The sequence below is a fragment of the Monomorium pharaonis genome, chromosome 3, assembly GCF_013373865.1.
Source record: "Monomorium pharaonis isolate MP-MQ-018 chromosome 3, ASM1337386v2, whole genome shotgun sequence".
In the NCBI taxonomy this organism is placed as follows: Eukaryota; Metazoa; Arthropoda; class Insecta; order Hymenoptera; family Formicidae; genus Monomorium; species Monomorium pharaonis.
The window spans coordinates 29059683-29081795 of NC_050469.1; the positions used below are offsets into that span (position 1 = coordinate 29059683).

General features: G+C 32.0%; 4 protein-coding genes across 4 annotated transcripts; 2 read left to right on the forward strand and 2 right to left on the reverse strand.

Annotated features, from left to right (window-relative positions):
* Positions 1-4097: 4097 nt before the first annotated feature.
* On the forward strand, positions 4098-9066 carry LOC105833220 (adenylosuccinate synthetase). The gene is made up of 6 exons (XM_012674781.3): positions 4098-4830; positions 6996-7098; positions 7420-7783; positions 7862-8254; positions 8394-8650; positions 8738-9066. Exons 1-6 carry the CDS (start codon positions 4642-4644, stop codon positions 8785-8787), a joined length of 1356 nt encoding a protein of 451 aa, XP_012530235.1. The 5' UTR covers positions 4098-4641; the 3' UTR covers positions 8788-9066.
* A 429-nt stretch (positions 9067-9495) lies between these two features.
* Positions 9496-18699, forward strand: LOC105833223 (protein ARV1). The gene is made up of 5 exons (XM_012674783.3): positions 9496-9733; positions 16885-16996; positions 17055-17568; positions 17709-18001; positions 18599-18699. Exons 2-4 carry the CDS (start codon positions 16913-16915, stop codon positions 17831-17833), a joined length of 723 nt encoding a protein of 240 aa, XP_012530237.1. The 5' UTR covers positions 9496-9733; positions 16885-16912; the 3' UTR covers positions 17834-18001; positions 18599-18699.
* Positions 10833-16819, reverse strand: LOC105833221 (1,5-anhydro-D-fructose reductase). Its single transcript, XM_012674782.3, has 5 exons — positions 15656-16819; positions 13971-14085; positions 12689-12856; positions 11967-12320; positions 10833-11561 (listed from the first exon to the last, which is right to left on the reverse strand). Exons 2-5 carry the CDS (start codon positions 14040-14042, stop codon positions 11187-11189), a joined length of 969 nt encoding a protein of 322 aa, XP_012530236.1. The 5' UTR covers positions 14043-14085; positions 15656-16819; the 3' UTR covers positions 10833-11186.
* Positions 17591-21999, reverse strand: LOC105833219 (WD repeat-containing protein 37). Its single transcript, XM_012674780.3, has 6 exons — positions 21615-21999; positions 20846-21278; positions 20643-20768; positions 19259-20021; positions 18701-18947; positions 17591-17993 (listed from the first exon to the last, which is right to left on the reverse strand). The coding sequence occupies exons 2-6, from the start codon at positions 21120-21122 to the stop codon at positions 17871-17873; spliced, it is 1536 nt and encodes a 511-aa protein (XP_012530234.1). The 5' UTR covers positions 21123-21278; positions 21615-21999; the 3' UTR covers positions 17591-17870.
* Positions 22000-22113: the final 114 nt, after the last annotated feature.

A 22113-nucleotide genomic window follows, 5' to 3' on the forward strand; every position in this document is an offset into this window, starting at 1 on the left:
TGTACCTGTCCCATTGTTGCGGCATGCTCTTATACCAGCGTATTATTATCTGCGATCTCTCGCCGCATCTTCCGGCTACTCCCCGGGTAATAACAATGTAATTGATACTCTGTAGCCGAGGGAAAACGGATCGCCGCCGCGGAGTGGGGAACGGCTGGATCGGGCGATCAGGGTGGGAACGGGGGAGGGATGCCTGATTTCTATAGGGCAGATGTCCCGGCGCACTGAGGCCTGCATAATTAAAAAGCCACAGGGGTCATCTTAATCCGGTAATATATCCACTTCGTTAATGTAAATATTGAAGAGCCCCGGTATATTGTTACTTTATCCGGGCACACGCGATCTCTCTCTCTCTTTCTCTCTTTTATATCTATACCTGTTTCTATCTATCTGTGCTCTTATGTCAGACGATACGCGAGCGAATCGGGGAAAACCGTTGCCTCGTACTACTACTACTACTACTTGCTCGGAAATTTGCAATTTCGAAACCTGTCGCTCTTCTTCTTCGTCCTGGGAACCTTCTCAGAGACCAAATCTATCGAAAACTGACGATCCTAATCTACCGCGACATTCTCTGCCAACGTACTGGGTCAGTGCCAAAGTCCTGGCCGTTTTTGGCATTATTGTTGTCACAGTGTGTCAACACACATTGGCAGATATTACAGAGCATATTATACATTGGAGGGATGACGTCAAGAACTGTTTATAACAAAAATTCGTGCCATTTGAGTTATTTACAGCGCTACTTTGCGTTGGCATGAAAAGATGAGTCTGAGAAAGAAATATTTGTATATGTTTATAAAATGTAAGAGTCTCGGAAAAAAAACAACAAATTCTGTATAAAAGTATTTGTGATGAATTTTGGAAAGTCTCAATATTTTTTTACAGCGTGCGTCATTTTTGTTCTTTTCTGAAATTTGTTATAATTGTATGTAAACATTTTTTCTTTAGACTTAATTTTTACCGATGCCAAATAGCATTGTAAATAATTTAAGATTAAAGCATCAATTCTTTATTGACAGTTTATTTTTCCTATAATATACATATAATTCGCCATAGTATTTACCAATGTTCTGACATACTGTAAGTATCATCTCACAAAAAGCTAAGATTTTACACTCACCTAATATTTTATTTTAACAAATTCCACTACATCTTCTGACTCCTTTTCTCATGAGAGAAAAAGATACTTATCCACAAGAGTAAAAGTTCATACAGCCAATAAATGGCAGTAATTAATCAGTAAAGTAAAATAAAATTGCTAAGAAAAGCAAAAAAGGAAACAAACTCTAGTTATCAATTACGGCAGAACTTTAAAAAATTTTCCACTGTCGAAACGGTACGTTTACAATATCTACAAGTGAACTTTGCTACATCTTTCTTGGCGTTCTGCCGACAAAATTTTGCATTTTCGACCGACAGGAACCATCTGGAATCAATCCAGAACAAAATGTATTGCTCACTGATTATGAGTTCATTCCAAAGCCAAGTCTGTTGAAAGCAGATTTTGCGAAGCATCCGCTTTTGTACATTTCAGCGATAGAAGGCCAACGACAATGCAGTATAATCTAATGAAATATTGCTGTTTTACACAATTACTTATTTAAGTAAAAAACAACAATCTAATTTAAACCATAAAAAATTTTAAATCATAAAAATTTTATAATATATATTATAATAATAAAATATTTAATATAATATTTGTATTGTAACAATAAAATTTTTTAATGCGATTTGATATTCTTACTGATTACAGAGGAAAATATCATCGCTTTACTTTGAATGTATTGAATTCCCAGGAAAAATTTTTGCAGAGTTAAAAACTGACAATTTTTGAGTTATTGTAGCAAATGAGCGATAGAAAGAAATTGTAAGTAGAAATCAAGAAAAGTCACAATGGAATACTGCATTTAAATGGTTATGAAACGACGAACTTTGTTCGATTTTTGTCGCCAATCTGTCGTCAAATTATATCAGTGAATTCTGTGAATAAAACGGAAGTTTAATGCTGATACAATTTAATCAAAATATCCGACTAAATCTACTTCAAACTCGGTAACGTATCGCTAACATTTTTGTTTACTGAACCAACGCAATTAAACAGATATAGATCGAGTGCGCATAACTCAGGGAAAATTTTTTTCTGTTTTTGCACGTCAACGATCGTTCCGCTCGAATAACGAATAACGAAGAAATACCGGCTCGTTTCGCTGCTCATTTAAAAATAAAAACAGAACAGAGCGCGCGTGTAGTAGATTATCCTTCAAATTATCGCCGTCACGCAAGCAGATTATTCGTTTCATCAGAGGCGAAATCAGACGTAGATATTACTCCGTAGTTCCGTCCCAGAACTGAATGCCGAGACAACTTTGTTAGAAAATGTGTACTGATATATCATATTAAACTTCTATTTTTATATAATACAATGTTTTAACATATATTAAATGATAAATAGATAATATTCGTCAATTTATTATTTAAAAATTAATAGGCTAAAAAACAACTCTTATCAGAAGAAATGCGAGGGAGGAGATTAAATATAATGCTGCTCAGACAATTAATATATGTGAAGTCGCCGGTTTTATCGATTAAACGTGACTTACACGTATACGATTTATAATAACAGATCTCTACATATTTAATTTATATACATATATATTAATATATGTATTAATACATCGAGATCTCACGTACACATATACACTTAATTATCAAACTCCATTATATTCTCTTAAATTAAGTTTCTAAACTTAATTTTATAACAGTTTAACATTTATTTATTCATTTTATACTTGGCTCTGTCTTTATTTTGCACATATAAGCTGCATTATAATTTTTCCACAAAGTAAATGTCTCAGTAAATTGTCAATTTTGATTGTTATAATGTGATATCTTAAATTTGATAAGGAAATTTAAATTTTTTATCTTACGTTTTATTTTGTTGTTGAAATAAAAAACTGACCAGAATTGTTTACATTAGGATATAAGTATTTTCATTGTGTATAAAAAAATTATCTTAGATAGAACACAGTCATAATATAAGGATAATTTTATTTGACACTTATAAATACATAAAAGATATCCTCATAATATCAGCAAATGACAAATGATATCCTTGTGATATTATCACTTCTGCATTCTATCTGGAATAATTACAAACCCAATATTAAATATAACTTGTTTAACAAAATAATATTTTTGTCATTAAAAAAGCCGACTTGGACATTTATATAACATTTTAATTTTTTAAACTCCTTTTTAGGGAACGTAGCATCCAAGTATATTTAAAATAATTAATATCTTATAAAATATATTTCTTGCACAAATTTGAAAGAACATGTATAATACTTCGAGTAATTATCTTTTATAATTGCAATGATATTTATACAAGATGTGAAAAGGCAAAATAAAAAGAAAAAATGGACTAATTGTAAGTCAACAATTAAGTAGCAAATTGTATTAATTTATATACATTAATATAAGTACTAATTTATATATATTAATTTATTGAAAAATTTTTTTTTTCTTAAAGTGATATACTTTAATAAAGTATTTTAAGACTCTGCTTCAATTTTTATATTTAACTTAATAGTGATATTTAAACTTCAATTTGTGTATTTTATTTAAATACATCTTAAACTAAAGAAATTTAATTAACAATAACTTTTTCTTATTATGATCGTACATATATTCTACATTGTATTAATTAACATTGTATTTACTTGACATGACGTATATTCATAAATTGAATAAATATATATTGTATATAAATAAGTAGATATCTTGTAGGAGTTATCATTTTTATCAGTATTCAGAGCCTGATTCAGAGTTGCATCATCGCGCGCGGAAATAAATCACTCTCCCCCTGTCTCCCCTCGCATGTAGGAATCACGTTTCCTCCTTCGTCCGGAAGTTCGGAGATGCGTCACTATACCGAACGGGAAAACGAAATTAAGTTTTAAATAACGAGTTTTCCCACTTCCCAAGAGACAACGTGACGCGACATGAAACTCGAGTCACGTGCGCGCGAGTCTCGTGCAATCCTAACGTACGATTCGCATGAGTTTTTTTTTTTTTAACAATAAATTTCTTTCAGCGCAGATCGCTACGGGAAGATAATTTTTCTTGTTCTCAATCGGAAGGGAATGCGTGTTTTGCGAGGAGAGAAACTATCGACGTCTATTATTGTTCGTGGGTGAAATTCATTGATTCGTCGACGGCAAGATGGGCGGTGGAAACCAGTCCTAACCGGGTTAGATTAGGTTAGGTTAAGCTTTATAGAATCGGCGCGCAAATTCGGCGCGATGATGGACGTGGACGCAACGGAGAGGTGAACGGTGCGGGGGAGAGACGGACGAGGGCAGTGGAAGGGGAGTGCGCGAGCAGAAGTGAACGAGAACGGCGGTGGCGGCGACTTCTTTACGGACTCTTCGCCCACGATCATCACGGTCCGATTTCCGCTCCGCCGCGTCAGCTGTTCCTCGGCGTGAGGCGGAAGGACAACGTTGATTCAACGAACGACAGCCAGGGCGACGCGTCCCTACGACGTTCCCCGCGAGTGTTAATTTGCCGCGCAGCAAACGCGCGACAGCCAACAACAATCGACCACCCGATCCATCCGTGCGCGTGTACTATCCGAGGATGCAGCAACCGCAAGCGAACGGCAACGGCACCCCGGCTTCGCCGAGGAAAAAGCAGCGAACGTCCACTGTGAGCGACGGCCCCGTGTCGAAGGTCACGGTGGTCCTCGGCGCCCAGTGGGGCGACGAGGGCAAGGGAAAAGTCGTGGACATGCTGGCCATGGACGCGGACGTCGTTTGCCGGTGTCAGGTACGGTATCTTTTCCCCTCTCTTCCTCGTGTTTCCAGCGAGCGATCCGCATTCACCACGTCTCGATCGTCGCGTGATATCGACGCGTCTATCCCGCCATTTCCTTGAAGTCGATTCACCGAGATACGTACGTAGGTTTTTCAATCCTCCGTCGACGATCGGGCGTCTGTTCGAGGAGAACGAACGATGTACTCTTCGCTCTGTTTCCTCCCCGGCTCCTTCGCGACGATTGATCCAAGAACAGCGTATCGAAGGGAAGAAAGTTTAGGTTAACCCAGTCGCACGCGGTTCCGTAAGGCGCAAATAAAAATATTTTTCCAAGGGGGGAAAAATGTGATGCTCGACATTCCGGCATGTCACCGTGTGACGTGAGATAGCGTGAAACGCGAAAGCGTCATCCTATTATTCTTTATACAAACTTTATTTTTAGCCACAGCTGTGTCATCTGACCTGTGCGCGCGCGAGTATCGCGAGTATATAATCTGACGTCCTGATATTACATAATTGATGGCCATAAAACGAAATGTGCTCCCGAAAGAAAGGAAAAAAAAAAACTCGCAGAGCCACACTATCGCGTATCTTTACGACTCAAAAGAATGACGGATTATTTTATTCCTCTGTAATCTTTATATTTGTCACGTGTCATATGTGTAAGAACATGGAATTTTTTTTATCTTTTTCCAAGGACACTCCGCATAATTAACGACTCCGCGGAATCAATGTTCTGAATAATCGATGATAGATAAATATGCTAATATGAGAATTATGCTAATTTTAAGACAATTGTGTAATATCAGTGTCTCACGCATATCTACATTTGTATTTCCACAAAAGAAATAATAACAAGGTTGGGAACGTTATTCAAAAAAAGTATTGCCGTTACAAACTGTTTTTTAGAAAATAACGATTCGTTACCTTTTCATTACTTTTTTGTATTACCAAAAGTTAAACTTATTTAATAATCAATATAAAAGTTCTAAATTATATAGCAAACTTTTCTTTACATAAAATTATCAAATAATTCTTCAAATTTTCTTTATATTAGTATTTTTATTTTTTTAGTATATCTAAAGAAATTTAGATTGCATTCCATGCAAGTTTTATCGACAATTTTTATTAAACATGTTTTTGAAATATTAATATCGTTATTAAGAAGGTATTTTAATAGTCATCTAAAAATCTTTAATTCACATACAGTTAATATAATGAATATTTGTATAGAAGGTATTTTTTGAAATCTTATTTTTAGAAAGTAAACAAATTAGCAATTTATTAACAATCTATTATGTTCGTTATTAATAAAATACTGTTTAATATTTCCTTCCTAAGAATAAAATTTTTTAAAATACAAGTTTTACGCTTAATATCATAGACTTTCAGTATTCAATAGTGGCAGTGACTATCAGAGAGCAGTTTAAAATATAAAGTATAAAATATTTTTTTCACACAATGTTTAAAATATATTATAAAATATAGAAATCAATAAAATTTTTATAATTGTATTTATTGCATGTAAACATTAATCTAGCATACTGATTATTGTGTTTGTACACCAAAGAAGTGTAGGAATTTATTTTCGATATAGGCACAAAGATAACAAGGAACTAAAATGAAAAGATAAAAGCTGAATTCATTTTCGTTATCGTAAAAAGTAACAACCCTTGTATATATTATCATTTCAGTAAAATAGAAAAAAATAACTGTTGTTACTAACAGAAAAAGTAACAATAATGTAACAGTCTTACAAATAATGTATTATTGTCCAATGTTAGATACATGTATATCAAAAGGAAAAATTAATTGGAATTAATGTACTTGTTAAGTAGAGTTTAAAATATTATATATATACATATATATAGTATATATATAATCTTTGTAAAATGTTACATTCTTACATTCAGTACAAATTCATTTATTACATTATAAATGCGATTTAAATTAGGTTCTGTTTGTATTTCTTTCTGTTTCCCCCTTTTTTTCTTTTTTGATAAAATTTTTTAATAGGCAAACGTTTTTACTTATATCCAAACTTTAATGCCATTGTTTAGGTCATTGTGATAAAGTCCTCGCGTATTTTAATTTTCAATTCAATAATCGAAACGTGACACTTCCTGTCATAAATAATGGCAAGCCCTGTTTCTTCAAGTATTAATGTAATTTCGCAGGGAGGAAATAATGCAGGGCATACTGTAGTTGTAGAAGGTGCCGAATTCAACTTTCACCTTCTGCCTAGCGGAATAATCAATCCCAGATGCAAATCCGTAATAGGTAATGACTTTTTCAAATCAACCAGTAAAATTAATCGAATTATAAAAATAATTCTGATTTGTAAAAAAGGTATACTTTACTGTGATAATTTTTTAATTAATGTAAGATGAAAGAATGTAGAATAATGCTTTCATGGAGATAAATGATATCGCTATGATCATAGATATGTAAAAGACAATTATTACACTTGTTTATATAGGTCATTCTTATGTTTCTTTATTACATATAAATACATATTAAATTATTATTTAAATTACTGTGTTAAACATCGCGAATTAGATGTAATAAATATTATTCATTTGGGCTCTCTTCTGTTTGCAGGCAATGGAGTAGTGATTCATTTGCCTGGTCTATTCGATGAATTGGAGAAGAACGAATCTAAAGGACTTAAAGATTGGGAGGACAGACTTATAATATCAAATCGAGCACATATAGTGTTTGATTTTCACCAACAGGTTGATAGATTGGTGGAATTGGAGAAAGGCACGCAGTCATTGGGAACCACGAAGAAAGGTATAGGGCCAGCGTATTCGGATAAGGCCGCCAGAATCGGGCTCAGAATCGGAGACCTTCTTGGAGACTTCGACAAGTTTTCTCAAAAGTTCAATGCCTTGGTTACGTCTTACCAGAAAATGTTTCCTGCCTTGCATATCGACGTTAAGGCTGAATTGGAACGTTACAAGATGTACGTATAATGACCGTCATCCAGCTTCAGTAAAACAGTATATAAAACAAATACGACATATAGCTAATATTTTTACAGATATGCCGAACGTGTAAGGCCGTTAGTGAGAGAAACGGTGCAATATCTGCATCAAGCATTGAAGGATGGCAAGAAGGTTTTGGTAGAGGGTGCCAACGCGGCGATGCTGGACATCGATTTCGGAACTTATCCATACGTAACAAGCTCGAATTGCAGTATCGGTGGAGTGCTGACAGGTCTCGGCTTACCTTGCAGCACGATCGGCGAAATAATCGGCGTCGTAAAAGCTTATACGACCAGAGTTGGCGATGGACCCTTTCCCACGGAGCTTTTAGATTCTACAGGAGATTTGTTGCAGAAGAGAGGCCATGAGTTTGGCGTAACCACGAAGCGAAAAAGGCGGTGCGGATGGCTTGATTTGCCGTTGCTGAAATTTACGACTATAGTTAACGGGTATGTAAAATGATGTTCTCTATTTAAAAAATGTATTTTTTTAATGGCTATTCGATATAAATTATATTACATACGTATATTGCAACATATCGCTTTTATCATAATCTATGTATAGATTGTTATGTCTTTCTCATTTCAGTTATACTTCTATATGCTTAACCAAGCTCGATATTTTGGATACGTTACCGGAGATAAAAATATGCGTTGGATATCGGTTAAATGGGAAGGACATAGATTATTTCCCAGGCAGCATTTGGGAATTGGCACAGGTCGAAACGGTGTACAAAACAATCGAAGGCTGGCAGTCCACTACCGAGGGCGTGCGTTCCTTAGAAAAATTGCCGCCTAATGCACACAAATACGTACAAATCATAGAGGAGTACTTAGACGTGCCAAGTATGTAAACTTTTCTTCTCGCATAATAACATATCGTGTTTAAATTTACAAAAGAATCAAATATAAAAATAATTTATTTCATTACAGTCAAGTGGATTGGCGTGGGAGCGGGACGAGAAAGCGTTATATCGCTTTGACGACAAACGGTCATCTCCAAAATGTTACTTAAACGCACGACATTAAATGTATTATTAATTTTAATTCTATCCGTAGCATTTGCAATGCAAAGCTGATGAGCGCACAGAAAGCGACATATTGTAACAATAAGTTTTCAGCGAATGTAGTATTAATCTTGAACCTGAGCAATGTAATAATTGTAACAATTGTAAATGCTTAGTCATTTTGTAGTCGATGTCTAACAAATGAGCCGAAGATTATTAAAAAAAATCAACTTTATCGATATGTTTACAAAAAAATGTTCGTTATATTATCCATTTATTTAAAATGGATATTCTGTTTTACTAGATATATATATTATATTAAAGTATTTTTGTTTCTCGCTCAGTTTTGTTGCTTTCTAAGATTCACTTCTAGTTATAAAATTTATAAATTGCCAGGTGCTGAATATGGCAGCGTGGTACCGCAATTTTATTAAAAAATGTTAAGGGATGCCCCTCAAATTTGATCTACTGTACACTGTGACTGTATTTGATACACTGTACATCATTAATAAGAAGAAAAAAGATTTTGCGATACAAAAATTATCTTTATATCGGTAAAACAGACGTCTTTAGCATTGCCTTAAAATATGCAAAGAAAAAAATAATCGATGTATCGTGATAATTTTTTTAAAACTTTAAAGTTAAATTTTAAACATTTAAAAAGTCCGCCATTCGCGCATGCACGTTTCCGTTGCAATTTTGACTTAACCTACAATTACAAATATTACGATTCGTGTTACCACTTACTAGTGATTCAGTACTATATAACCTTACGATTGAAGGCGAACCGGTGAAACATACCGAAAATGTGTCAAATAAAATTTTAAATAGTTAATATATAAGTATACAGAATTGATAAAAACAAGAAAAAAAGGTTAAGGTATCACCGGTATCACCATCCGACAACATAACCCCAAAATTGGTAAGTTTATATTCTGTATAAATTATGATGTATACTTTTTATATAGAAAATGAATACAATTTATAGAACAGTTATGTATAATAATAATTAATATCGAAACATTGCAGTATATTTTGCATTTTGTACATTTATGTGGGAATAATTTTAACACTAACTTTTACCTTGTATATACGGGCATTTCGTGATCAATTTCTTGAAATTTTAAAAATAAAAATTTTATTACATTTTTTTTCTAAAATGAAGTATACTGTGAAGTAAAATGATAATAAGTATTTGTTTTAGAAGCTCTAAAGTATGTTAACTTTTAAATAATTTTTTAAGCCACTTTAAATAGATGAAAAAGTAGTCAAATTTTAAGATACGTTTGTTGGATTAAAGATTTTGTTTTTCATAAGTTATGCAATGACACATGCATCCTTAATTCATTTTTATAAAAAAATGACATTTAGAATGATATATTTTGATGATTTACTGTAAAGATTGTATATATATATATATATATATATATATATATATATACATTATTTTTGTTTGAATTAATAATATTTATATTACACTATTTTCTTATATTTATTTAGAATTCATTAAGTATAAATATATATTTCGCTTTTGATAAATTGTGCAGTAATTGTTAAATACGATTGAAATGTCTGATGTATCTGTAACTTATTAACAAAAAGTAAAGACGAACAAAGCTAATGGAAAACAGCTCGAAATAATTGAGGTGAAAGTAGGTAATGTGAAAGCACCCTACATTTTGAGATATAATCCTAAAAAGATGTATGACATTTATATATGATCGTTTTTTGTTTATTGCACTACAAATTTTATGCAATTAACTGATCTAAATGTTTAAATGCTAATAAAAATCATTAGCATTGTATTATCATTATATTTTATTTTTAGTAAAAATAATTTGTGATGGAAAAAGGATCTTTATAAAAATCGAATTATTTTGTCTTATATATTTTATTGTTTTTAATTTAACAATCTATCTTTTTTGTCACTGAAGATCTTAAATTCAATCACAAACTCTCATTAGCTTGAAAAATTTTGTAATAAAAGGAATTTCATAGGAATTGATTTAATTCAGCTTATATATCTCATTATATTGTTTTTATTATCTATAAAATGATTTATTTAACAATCCACTAATTACAACAGTAGAAGTAAACAATATATATTTATGAAAAAGGCTGTTTACTTAAATATTTAAGCGTTAGTTATATGTATATTAATAAACATTGATTATTATTTGATTATAAAAAAAACTTTACATGAAATAACAATCTTTAAATTGCCACATAAAAAAGAAATTGAGATAATTATAACAAACATTGATTATTGAATTCTGATTTGCATAAAATAACAATTAAAAATTTTTTTAATATTACAACGAGCAGATAAAGGATAGATATGGCATATAAGTAAAAGATAAAAATAAAGCGTAATCTTAGAAAGGAAATTCCGGATGCTTCGACAGACCCTTGAAAAAACTGAAATCACATATGCGTGCAGATTTACCCTTGTCGAGAGCATTTAACTTGTCGACATCTTCATCTTCGAGTTCCCAATCAAATAATTGAAAGTTTTCTTTAATTCTGGATAGATTAGTGCTTTTCGGTATGGTCGCAATACCTTTTTGAATAATATGTTTAAGTAATATTTGAGCAGGAGTTTTTTTATATTTTTCTGTAATTTCCAGCACGGTAAGGTTTTGTAATAAATCTGGTACAGCGTCTCCCTTTCCTACTTTATTGACAAATCCACGTGATCCCAAAGGAGCGTATGCTGTTACGCTGATATTATTATCTTGACAAAACTTTACCTGATGAAAAGAATATTAACGTATACATTTACAGATTTATAAAGTTATATCTAACAATAATAAGTACAAAAGTTCGTACAGGGATGATATTGACAAGAAACCTTATTTTTAGGAAGATATCTTAGAACTTAAATTTCTCATATTATAAGAATATTTTTTACGTATCCAAGTAATACAACTTGTTATTTTTACTTTTTATTGTAATAAGAGAATTTAATTATTGCCTTTTTTTAAATTTAAAATAATATTGAGAAATATAGAAATACTCTATCTTTTAGTAGTCAATAAATTGCTTATTAATATTTAATTAACAAAAAAAATGTTTTTTTAATATCTTTACTGTACAAATACTTTTTGCACTCATTGTATACATAAACAGAAAAACATTTGTAAGATAAAATTTACCAATTCCTTCTGCTGAAAATACACATGCAATTCGATCTGCAAATTTGATACGGGTATTTTAGCATGATTCAAAATTCTTTTAATTTGTCCCATGTTGAAGTTGGATAATCCAATCGCTTTTGTACGTCCTTCCAATACTTGCTTCTCCATTGCAGACCAAATTTTCAAATGATCCGTATTTGTATCTATTATGATTTCTCCTTCTTCATTAAAGGGATGTAATTTTCCTTCAACGTCTGCGTATGCAAATGGTGTATGTACTAAATATAGATCCAGATAGCTCAGTTGTAAATTAGAAAGTGATTTCTTCAGCCATTTTTCTATGTCTCCGGGTCTGTTTCCACCAGGAGGTACCTAAGATATTAAAAATATTAAGCGTAACATAAATACATAAAACTAATGATATATTAGTCTCTACATAAGTTTTTCCCTGTAAAATTTTTAAATACACTTTACAAGCAGTTGCAAATTATACAGTAAGGGTTATAGAAACAGCAATTTGTACTTTGATTTGGATCGAAGGTACATAAATAACGAATGAGTTTAAGCTCGAATTATCTCGCTAAAATATGCCTACTACTGTAGTGTTTAAAGCGCGTGCAATAGTGTGTGTGTGTTTTCTAACATAATACGTACAAAACTTTCTTGATCTATTATTACTATATGTAGATATTAGTGCTCATATTGTGCTTAAAATAAATATAGAAATTTGATTGTTATACCTTAGTCACGATAAATAGATCGGCTCGCTTTATTTTACCAGAATCAAACCATTTTTTTAAAACATTTCCAATAATACACTCATTTTCATATACCGTAGCTGTGTCAATATGCCTATATCCTGTTTCCAAAGCTACGTTTAAAGCTTTTTCTAACTCTTCTCCGCTTGCCTGTACCAAAATATATCTTTTATATATTTATTATATATATAACAAAATATGTGTGTTGTAAATATATGTATTTTTATTGAAATATAATAGAGAAAGGTCACTGATATTAGGCACTTTATTTTTTGATTATATTTAACAATTATATTAAACACAAGCTGAAAATAAAAAATATGTAAATTAATCTAGAAAATATCTTCTTTGATGATATAATAGAAATAGATAATATATATTTTTTTAAATTATTTTATTTTTGGATTAAATAAGATTTGTAAGATAAAAATGATTCCATTTGAGCCCCAAAATATATAATGTTATGTCCCCCCCCCCTTTTTTTTATTAGTTACTATATAAAATACTTAGAAGTTAATGTATAATATGAAGAATCTCCTAGAAAGTTTTTGTAAAACGTAACTTATAGTGTGACAATATATAAAAAGATCAGATTAGGTTATTGATTTAATAGAATATATAGTTTTTTTGTAATCTATTTGTTTTCATGAATGTTAATAAAGTATAATATTTAATTTCTTAAAAATAAAAAGGTGTTACTTTAGGAGCTCTATTGGTATTGATGACTTTTCTATGGTATACAAAGGACCCCGCACAATTTATATGAAAAAAAAAGCTCGGTCAATTTCCTTGAATTTTATATATATTGTAATACTTATAGCCTTAATGAAAAATTACAATTTGTGCGATCTTTCTATGCCAAGTTTCGGAGATAAAAATTTTTGAAAATTGCCACTTTAAGGTTTACTACGTGAGTTTGTACTTGTCAACTTGCTCGCATATGTACACACACACACACACACACACACACACACACACACACACACAGTGTCACGAACATTTATACATGCAAATATATGTGTATATATACATATGCAAGCAAGTTGATAAGTGCAAACTCGTACAGTAAACCTTAAAGTGGCAATTTAAAAAAAAATTTATCTCCGAAACTAGGCATAGAAAGTGCCTATTGCACAAATTGTAATTTTTTATTAGGGCTATAAGTACTACAATATATAACAAATTCAAGGAAATTGACCGAGCTTTTTTTTTAATATAAATTGTGCGGGGTCCTTTTGGTCTGGATTGTTGCTCCTTTACTTACATTCCAAGTTCCGAATCCCAAAATTGGCATTTTTTGTCCCGTTGGCAGGGACACACTTGAATTTTGAACCATGTTTAGTATGTCTTGTAGCGATGAAGAAACCAGACTGTATGCACTGTATGTTTTAAAATGATATCAGATGTACCGTTATGTTACCCCACCACTCTTTTTCATATTCCCACTATCTTACTCTTCTCACATACTCGCTCAAATGTCTGCACTTTCACCGTATTGACTACAGACTTTGATATATATAGAACTAATACTATTGTTGACTGATTCATATCATAAGAAAAGTTCAGTGACTTGAAAATGTCGAAAAATTTAAAACGTGATAAAAAGATCATAAGTATATATAAATTGAATCACCTAATAATTTTTTCGATCAATGCAATAAAAATTTCCTACGGAAAGGCAAAAAATTATAGGCGTATACAACATGTAAAGTAGAGAAGTATAGAAAACTTAAAAAAAAGAACAATTAAAAATTTTTAGAACATGTAATATTTTCAAAGAAAAATAAAATATAGTTTTTATATTATCAAAAATGACAAACGACTCTCACAATTTAATAAATACTAGTAAATAAAACAAAAAATAGAAAAGACAGGCTAATGAGACGGTTATTGAGGCGCAAATGTATTGACAAATTTCTATAGTCTGTTAAATTCTTAGAAAAATTCGTACGTTTCGACTCTACTTTGAATTATGATGATTTTTTTACATGTACAACGATATTCCGTATAAATCTGACGTTCGATGTAATATGTGTCTTTCTAAGTTATATGTCTATAGTCACTATATGTCTGTCTATCTCCACCTTTATTGTTACATCAACTTTTCAATTGAATTCATAGATGTTAACAGCCTAAATAATCTATATGGAAGTCTGTAGTACTACTTTTATATTCCTGTAGTCATTCAATCGATCAACTCAAGGTTGACTCTTTGCGAAAGTATTTTTATTTATCACTAAATATATTGAATGCAGTTGATGTAATATATAAATTATATAAAAATATTAAACGTAGAGGATGTTAAAAGAATTAAGAAATTTTAAAAGAATTTAATTTTTGACAAATATAAAAAATTGTTAGAAAGAGATTAAAATAAACTTCGATATATCATTCTCTTTTTTTCCTCATTACAACTTTTTTGTACATTATCTTTTTTTTTCTTTATTCCTCTTTCTTAATATTTTCTTAATTCGCCTTAACAATACTCCTGTTTTTCTTATTGTCTAATAGTTATTGCATTTTACACTTCTTAGTCGACTTTCTCGACAACTTTTCTTTAAACCCCATTCTATAATGGCAGTAACAAGGCTGTAAGAGTAAAGCTTATTCTACATAGTAAGTATTACAGAGTAACGAGTAACGAAATGGGAATACTTGTATGAAAAACAATTGTCTATTATATATGTATGTCTATTATATATGTATATAACGTCAGCCAAATTCGAAAATGTCTTAACTCTATTTTTTAAACGGAATTGAGATATTTATTCGCGCAACTTATTTTGAGTCAAGTTAAGTTGCACGAAATAAGTATTTCAATTTTGTAAAAAGATAAAGTTAAGAAGTTTTCAAATTTGACTGATGATATCGCACATTAAAATATAATTATGATATATAAATATAAATTTCACTTTAATTACAATACAAAATGTTTCTTTATAAACTCACGTTTTTTTCTCCAGTCCAAGTTCCTGCAGTTCCAAGTCCCAGAATGGGCATTCTTTGCCCTGTCGGCAGAAGTACACTCGAATTTTGTTCAATCATATTCAGTATTTATGTCTTGTAATAATGATAAAATCAGACTGTTTCTATGTTTTAAAGTAATATCGGATCACTCGATTGATACACTTTTACTTTTTCCCACTATTCTTTTCTATCTTTCTTTTTTTTTAATTTGCCTGTTATTCACAACCTTATAAATCTATATTATTGGACCGCATTGCTATCTGCAGACTGTTAACAGATATCGCAGTCATCGCAGAGACAGATATTTCAGAGATATCTCAGTCATACGAGTGACAAAGAAACATAATTTTTCTGTCTCTTTCTCTCAGTTCGACAACAACAGCACAGCCTACAGAAGGCAATGCATGGTTCAGTATATCGCATAAGTCCACATCTTTTACTATATTATCTGCAGATTTATACAGACTATTTATAGTCCTGTTGAATGATTCATAAGAAAATGCTCAGCAAGTTACAGAACATGTTTTGAAAGCAGCAATTTATCCTTTTTAATCTGAATTGAAGATACATGTAAGAAATGAACAAACACTTAAATTGGAAAATTTAAAAAATCTGTAATTTGCAGAAATTAAGTACACAATTGCTAATCACTTAACAATTGTCACATGATTAGTAAAAATAACTTGCTTTTGAAAAGACAAGTTAAGCAATTCAAAGATCCTTTTTTTACAAATGTTGTTAATAAATATATTGAATGTAGGTAATATATTTTTGCTAAATTAGAAAATGTTATAAATGTTAAAAAAATAAAAAATTTTAAAGAAATTTATTTCTTAATAGAAATTTTAAAAAATTAGAAGCAGAGTTTCTAAATCAGGTCTTTAAATCAATATTTGCTGTACCTCAATAAGGAGAAAGTGAATACCAGAAACAAAGATTCTAAATTTCTCTGTATATATCTATCTAATGCAAAACGTATATTTTGTTAGTCCCACGTGATGCATATTTCGCGTCTTATATAATTTAATTGTAATCCTTTTAAATTGTATGGAAATATGTTTACGCAGCATAATAATAGATGAAATGTTTTAATATACGAGTAAATGTAACAGTACGATTGTTATTTATTTCTAAAATTAAAGGTTTAATGTCAATTTTATACATTTACATGCAAGGAAAAAATATAATTATTTATTATATGATTATTTCAGATATTTAACTATCTAATCTATCTAATAAATGTATATTTGTATAAATTGTGGAGCTGAATGCAAAGAGCTTTTTCGGAGATATTGCCCCAGTGTCCTTAAAATATTAAAATGTGTAAGTAAAACATATCCATGTGCTTATATTGCACACTGTCAATTTTGTATTATTTTAGGAGAAATGTGGATTGTTAGCCGACAAATACATCGAATACGATCCAGTTGTAGTCTTTGTAGATTTGATTTTGATAGAAAAACAAGCTTATAGACATCTTCTGTACAACAGTAATTTTAAATCATATTGGAAGATAGGTATAACATTATGGTTGGCCGAATCGTTCAGGGCTTGGTCCTTTTGCGACGAGATAGAATCAACTGCGTCAGAAGTGAACTTAGTTCATAAAAATGCATTACAAGACCATTGCAATATTTACAATTTTCTGGCACACACAGCACTCGCTTTTATAGCATTTATTTGTACAGTTATTGTAACGACAGAGTTAAAATGGTTTATTATTGGCAAAAAACCATACAAATACAGCGTAAAAGATTTAAGTCGCGCTCTAATAATTGGAGGTTGTGGTAAATTATTGGGATTTCTGGGAATAGTGTGGCGGCATATAGCTTCAGGTCCATACTACCTTCTTATTCAAGGATACACCGTTTTATGTCTCTTAACTGCTTACTCAGGTAAGAATAAAAAAATTTATACTTACGTAAGACATTCATAATTTTATTGCAACTTCAAAATTCACATTTTTCTATTTATAATTTATCTTTGATCAATGATTTAATAATACATACAATATATTTTGGTTTTTTTATTGCAGTCGTCTGCAAAAGTGGAAGGGGAGGATCTTTGATTGGATTAATTGCTGGATTTTTACTGTATGGTTATATATGTACTTCAATTCCTAAATTGCACCTAAATATTCCCAATATCACACTAACATGACATAAAATACCTAATAAAACCACACAGTTTTTGATGTTCAAGCATCTTTAACGGGAAGAACACTCCAACCTAATACTAGTCTATCGAAACCACAAGAAAATAAATTACACACATTGCTATCTTCCAACCAAGCAACGGAGCACACCATTCTACGATGGCCCTGCAAATGTAATTATATTATTTTTAATAAGATTCATTTGTAATATATGTATAAAGTATGAAAGAATAAATTTGATCGCATTACAAATTGTATACATTATAGTTATGATACAGTACAAGATAGAAAAACACGATGTTCGGCAATAAGAAAATTTAAGAAATGATTCTAAATGATAAAACGTCGAAACTCAATTGTTTTATTTCTTCGAAGCTTTATTTCTCAATTATAAATGTTTAAATACTTATGTAAAAGGGTCCAAGCACGTGAATAATTATTTAATTAAAAAATGGAATCTTTATCGTAATCTTGTTATTTTTTATTTTAATATTTTGTGATTTTATTATATTATATTTAAATATTTACGTAAAAAATGTAAATATTTACATGCTTAGACGTTTCTAATTAAAAAACGAAATTTTAATTGCCATTTTGTTATTTTTATTTTTCATCTTTATCTAGAATTATTCCTTAAATATTCTCTCACTTGTTGCCAAATACGGTAAATTAAAAATCTATTACATTTTAGTTAAAATAAGCTTATTTATAATGGATTTTACAGTTCTAACAATTTAATAAATTCTATAATGATTTATTTGTCATTACAGAAAATATGGTGGTATACAATACACCAGTAAATGTTACTAATTTAGCCAACTAATTGTAAAGGTAAATTTGTATATAATTATAAAAATGTAATATTTCCTTACCTGTCTACTAGTTCTAGGTAACCTCGCCAAACGTTGACCACTTAGATCAAATAAACGTATTTGTCTATTGTCATGTGGTATTGCCACTATCCCGGTACTAGAAACTGATAGTCTATTAGCAGCACTATCTCCACGTATTGTCGCTAATGGACTACGTATATTACGTAACTCCCATACTTTTACACTTCTGTCATCTGAGCCAGATACAATTTTATCCTCCCTCGTAAAAACTGCAGACGTTACTGTTCTGTAAGAGACGCATTATATATTAATCTTATACATTTAATATTACATAGAGAATAATTATAAATATTAATTCTCTAAATAAATATGTAAGCTTATCACGTTTCAACATTATTTTTTCCTTTTTTACCTTAAAAAAAAAATGGAAAGATCTATCTACATTATAGTCGACAGTTTAATTATTTTGATAAACATTGTTTATTGAATATTTTATTTTTAATGAACTTTGAATGCGCATTGATTTTATAATTACAAGTTTTGTTTCAGACACACGTGTTCACTTGATTATTGCTATTGCTACATCAATATACGTACTCTGTATGTCCTTGAAATACTGAAACCGAATGTATAGGTTCTCTAAAGTCCCATAACCGGAATGTGTTATCTCTACTGGATGTGACACATAATTTTTGTGTATGATGCGTCGATACATGGGTCAATTCTTGATCGTGTCCGCACAGTGTGTGTATAATCTCTCCAGTTTCCGTATCGTACAAGTTCGCCGTTCTGTCCCAAGAAGCTGTGACCAACTGCTCGGCACCGGAAAGCCAATCTGCAGCTATTACGACGTTTGTATGACCCAACAGTTCGCGTATCGGTGTCCTTAGAGTTGGCGGATCGTCTTGCTCGTCATTATTACTGATTAGATTATTAGCGGTGGATCGCTCGGAACTGGCCACTGGTAATTCCTCTAACGACGACGTTCTTTTCGGCATATCCCAATCGACGGCCGCCTGCCATACGTGAGCGGAACAGTCGCCACTTGCCGACAAAGCCAATTCTCTATTTGGATGAAATCGTACCGAATTCACAGATCCATTGTGCCCGATATATTGTAGTAAACATCGGCTATTGTCTATTGCCCATATACGTGCCGTATGATCGGCGGAGGCGGTCGCTATGATGGATTGGCCTGATCTGCCCACAGAAACTTCCCACACACCATCTCGGTGACCAACATACTCTTTTTGCATGGTACAAGTCATAGTCGGATTTTTAAAGCTTGATACTATTTTACTAGTCTGTGCTTTCAATTTATGAGAAGTTTTAATCTTTTGCGCCGAATTTGCACCCATCGCTAAAAAATAAAAAAAAAGATTATTACAATTCAAAAAAGTTGAAAAATATTATAATAGTATTATTATTGAATTTTAAAAATTTATTTTAAAATTTTAGAATATGCACTAGCGTTTTTTATTACTTTTATCATTCTTGTAAAATCTTCTGAAATAGACAAATAGATGGAATATGCAATGTCATACAGTTATATAATAGGGATTATACACAATAGGATATTATGTACAAAATAATAAAATAAATTTAGAAATATATTAAAAATTAAAAAAAAATGCATTTTCACAGAAAAATATTTAATTTAATTATATTAATTTAGATAAAAATTCATTTAATGATCTCTCTTCATATCGAGATACTCTTCATCATTGTTATTAAAAAAATATTCTAATTTAGTATAAATGTTTTTTTTCTAAATTAACTTTTAATTATTTAATCGAAATTTATTTTATATTTTAATTAATTTGGAAAAAGCATTTACATTAAATATATTTTTTAAATATATTCTATATGACTTATAATATAAGTTATGGCATTTAGTTTAAAAAACTTATTCAATTCTTTCTTTTTGTAACACTTTACAATACAAATCAAAATGCATTTCTACATCAACATTAAATCTTACATTTCTGCTTAGACAGATTTTTCGTTTCTGGAAAATCCGTGAGATCTCCAGGAGGTAGACTGCGCTCGCCCGAGCCATAGCACTCTCTCTCGAGTCTGTCATTTAGGATGTCGATCTTCTCCTGTACTGCAATGCGAGAAACGCAACAGCTTCAACATGCATACCAAATGATGGTCAAATAAACAACCAACAGAAGTACATACACCCAAGATTTTCTGTGTACAACATTTCAAATTCCTTTTCAATTTGCTGAAAGAGCTCATACAAGCGGCATCGCAGGGCCGGTGGAATCGGGCTGTCCTCTAGCTCTGAACGGAAGGTGACATAGTGCAACGCGGCAGCGGTAGGTTGCAGTGGGGTCGAGCCGCTCTGCTGAGACTGTAGCTCTGTGTCGGTGCTGCTCTGCACGCGAGGTATGGAGATCCTCTTAGCCTTGCTACTGGACTTACTTCCAGCTGTGGCTGGCGGTTCGCCGGGCATGACTCGTCACGTTAACGAAAGTAACGACACAAACAGCAGACGAGCATGTCCCAGTGACGCGTCTCCGCGATGGCATACATCGTCGATCACTCTGATCTCAGTACAGGATCTCGGCCTGCATTATTATTGCTGTTGATCACGCATATCATACATGACCTGTCAATGGAATACATCAGTTAGATGAGGCGTGAATCAACATTAATGTCGCTCATTCTTGGACCTTCGTGAAACCGGAGGCTATAAATCGTAATAAAAACGTAAATGTTAAAATCAGATCTCTGGGGAATTTGGGGAAAATGGGTGAGGTAAATAAAAAAAAAAAAAACATGATATTAGTTATAGGAAAAAAGGCATTTAAAAACTATGTCAGATCTGTGGATCTATTAGACGCGTGACAGGATTTAAGACACGATCGGACGACCATGTGAACCATCAGGTTTATCTTTTAGAACGATTAATCCGCCGTCAACCTGGGAAATATGTTCTGCGTACCATTTTGCAGGCGCGATCTCTATCGCTGATGATCCTCTCTCACGTCGCGTCTCGCCAAGCGACACCATCACGTGGCAGCTTCACCAAGATCACCGAGTCACGCTGGTCCTCGAGGAAAAGAACGTATCTTCAATGACGACGCACAAGCTGTCGCTCACTAGGATCGCTCCCTCGAGGAGGCTAAAGGCGGCGAGTAGGTGCGCTCGAATCTCGCGAGATGATTTTCAAAAGGCTCGAAAAAAAAACGGCGCGACAAGTTTATTTACGAGCCACTCGTAATTGATCTCGCGCGGGTCTCTTCACGCCGGCGACGTTATCGAATGAAAGTTCACAGCTACAGGCTCGCATTTGCCCGCGGTATCTCGTGACATCTCCTCCCCGTCGACACGGAGCACCATGTTGATTGCGATTGCGCTCTACACATACACGCGGAGAGAGTACGGATCTGCGGATGCGGAGAACCGCATACATACTGCGACGAAGCAGTCGGGACTTTAGG